Source organism: Montipora capricornis, chromosome 13 (genome assembly GCF_036669925.1).
Source record: "Montipora capricornis isolate CH-2021 chromosome 13, ASM3666992v2, whole genome shotgun sequence".
In the NCBI taxonomy this organism is placed as follows: domain Eukaryota; kingdom Metazoa; phylum Cnidaria; class Anthozoa; order Scleractinia; family Acroporidae; genus Montipora; species Montipora capricornis.
This window is the reverse complement of record NC_090895.1, coordinates 49,540,267-49,542,766: the sequence shown is the minus strand read 5'-3', so window position 1 is coordinate 49,542,766 and position 2,500 is coordinate 49,540,267. Positions and strand designations below refer to the sequence as shown.

Below are 2,500 nucleotides of genomic sequence, written 5' to 3'. Positions count from 1 at the left end.
CTGGGTTAACTTGAACTCACCGTTAAATCCAGTTTCATTTGGATTTAACACTGCAACTCTAATTTTTATTTCATTTATTATTGGCAAACTCTTATTCGGTTAACTAGATCTAAGTCTTGTAGTATAATATCGTTCAGAATAAGTCATATCAGGAGTTTATCACTCGGAACGTGCCCATGTTTCTGTTACGACGTTTTCTCAGACCGATTTATTTTTAGTTTCTATTTACCGGGAATACAGATCCCGTAGGAACCTCAGCGACCAATCACAAGCACAGATTTAATTTTTAGCTGACGTTATGATAATCATTTTACCAAAATATGTGATGAGGTAAGCCATTTTTTTCCTGATCGATGCGCGCTCATGTAGACCGGAACTGACCCATTTCGCGGGAAAAGAAGCATAAAAATAGACCGGTCTGTAAAAATGCCGTGACAAGCTTAGTATGGGAGTTACGCGCTCATAGTGATGGGCCCCTGGTCATATAGAATGCTGCTGGTTCATAATTCACATAAATTCTTTATTTGTGGTGATGTCATCCAAGATCACAATTAAAGACTCCGCCTCCAAAACCCACGTATGTATGTTTTGCGGAGAACAACAGCTAAAGCTCTCCAGACACCTGAGGAGAAAGCACAAAGACGACGCGATTGTGGCAGAGGCGATGGCCCTCAAAGACGGATCTAAGGCGTTTGAAAGGATACGTCTCAGGGGAGACTATCATCACAACTGTAATGTTTTGGCCCTCGGCGAGGGAGAGTTGATCGTGGTGCGGAATCCTGGCAGTAAACAGCCGTTTGGTGATGCCTCGTCGTTTTTACCGTGTCCAGATTGCCTGGGGTTTTTTAAGGGGGACGAGCTTTGGCGTCACAACAAGCGCTGTCAGCACAAAACAACCAAGCCCAAGAAATGGAAGAAACTGCAGCTTGAAGTCAGGCTTCTGCTGCCCACTGCCTCAACTTCAACGGCAGAAGTGGATAAGGAACTGTTTTCAAATGTGCTTGCAGTCATGAAAAACGACAGTATCTCCTCCCTGGTCAGACACGATGAAATTATTTTGAAATTTGGAGCTGCAATCTTGGAGAAGGTCGGAAAGAGGAACTCCAACTATGTGTCGCAAAGGATGCGCCAGTTAGCTAGGCTGCTCACAATACTGCGCGCGAGAAGCCAGAAGTTTCATCGACACCCCAAAGTTTGACGATTTGGTTGAGGCGGTCAAGGAGCTATGCAGGTTTAACGAGGAATCCCGATTGGATATCGGGATTCCATCTCTAGCCCTTAAGCTTGGGCACAGCATCAAGCGCTGTGCTCAAGTCGTCAAGTGTTCCGCATTGCGAAGAAAGGACGAAAATGGGATCAAGAAGGCTAAACGTTTCATTGACCTGTTTGAAAGCGAGTGGACCTCTAAAATAAGTTCACGGTCCCTCGCTTCATTAGGGTCAAAGAAACAAAATAAAGTCGACTATCTTCCTCTGGCAGAAGACCTCACAAGACTAAAGAATCATCTGGATTCCAAGATGGAATCATTGTCATCCGCCTTGGTAGCCGAAGGGCCGGTTAACGTTGAACAGTGGTCAAACCTCGCGAAGTCAACCCTGTCGAGGATAATACTGTTCAACAAGAGAAGATCTGGGGAGACTGCCACTTTAGAGCTTAACCAGTTTATATATCGACCGGATTGGAGCTCCTGTAGTAGCGACATGAAGAAGTCCTTGTCTCCTTTAGAAAGGCGACTGTGTGAAAGGTAACAAAAGTTCGATCATAACCGAAATCAGCTGAATGAAATGAACACAAGAAAGTTCTGAGTTCCCATCATGTACTGAATGAATATATGCCGAAAAAAAGAAACCTGTGCAAAATTCAGTTCATATACGTAAGAAGATGAAATTAAGAATAAACAATTATATGATAAAACCTAGGTCAGCATACTTTTGTTCCAGTTTTGATCCACACATATGGAGATAGTGATGCTTTACCATGAACACTTTTACGGTGAAATTTCAATGTCTCGAAACCTCGATTCCCCAAACCCTCCGATTTCTCGAGCCAAAATACATTTCGCTTCGGTGTGCTTCACTGTTATTGTACTCCTATATTTGGCAATTGAGCTCCCGATTTCTCCAAGCACTTTTTTGTTAGGTTCGAGAAATCGGGATTCCACTGTAATAACATTATTAAACTAACATTGTCTACTGAACATTAAATCTTCAGGCTCGACCTTATTGAAATCACGGGCAAGAGAAACAGAAAAGTGCCGATCCTGCTGACCCTTGAAACAAAGTCGGCAATTGAGTTGTTAATTGAAAGACGGCCGACCAGTATTCCAAAAGAAAACCCTTTTGTTTTTGCTCGCGCGACCAAGGGGTCTATGGACCATCTCAGAGGCTGGGACTGCGTTTCCAGTAATGTAAAGGAAATTGAGGGTTCACTTCGACAGCCAAAATCGATCACCAGCACCAAACTGAGAAAGTATATCGCAACGGTGTCACAAACAGCAGCC

At 43.5% G+C, this 2,500-nt stretch overlaps 1 protein-coding gene across 1 annotated transcript in view; it reads left to right on the top strand.

Moving 5' to 3' along the window:
- Positions 1-2,368: 2,368 nt before the first annotated feature.
- LOC138030939 (uncharacterized) overlaps positions 2,369-2,500 on the top strand; it is a 6,650-nt gene continuing 6,518 nt past the window's right edge. The window contains exon 1 of the mRNA XM_068878794.1: positions 2,369-2,500. This exon is cut by the window's right edge and continues 187 nt beyond it. Within this exon, the coding sequence (XP_068734895.1) occupies positions 2,369-2,500 (132 nt within the window).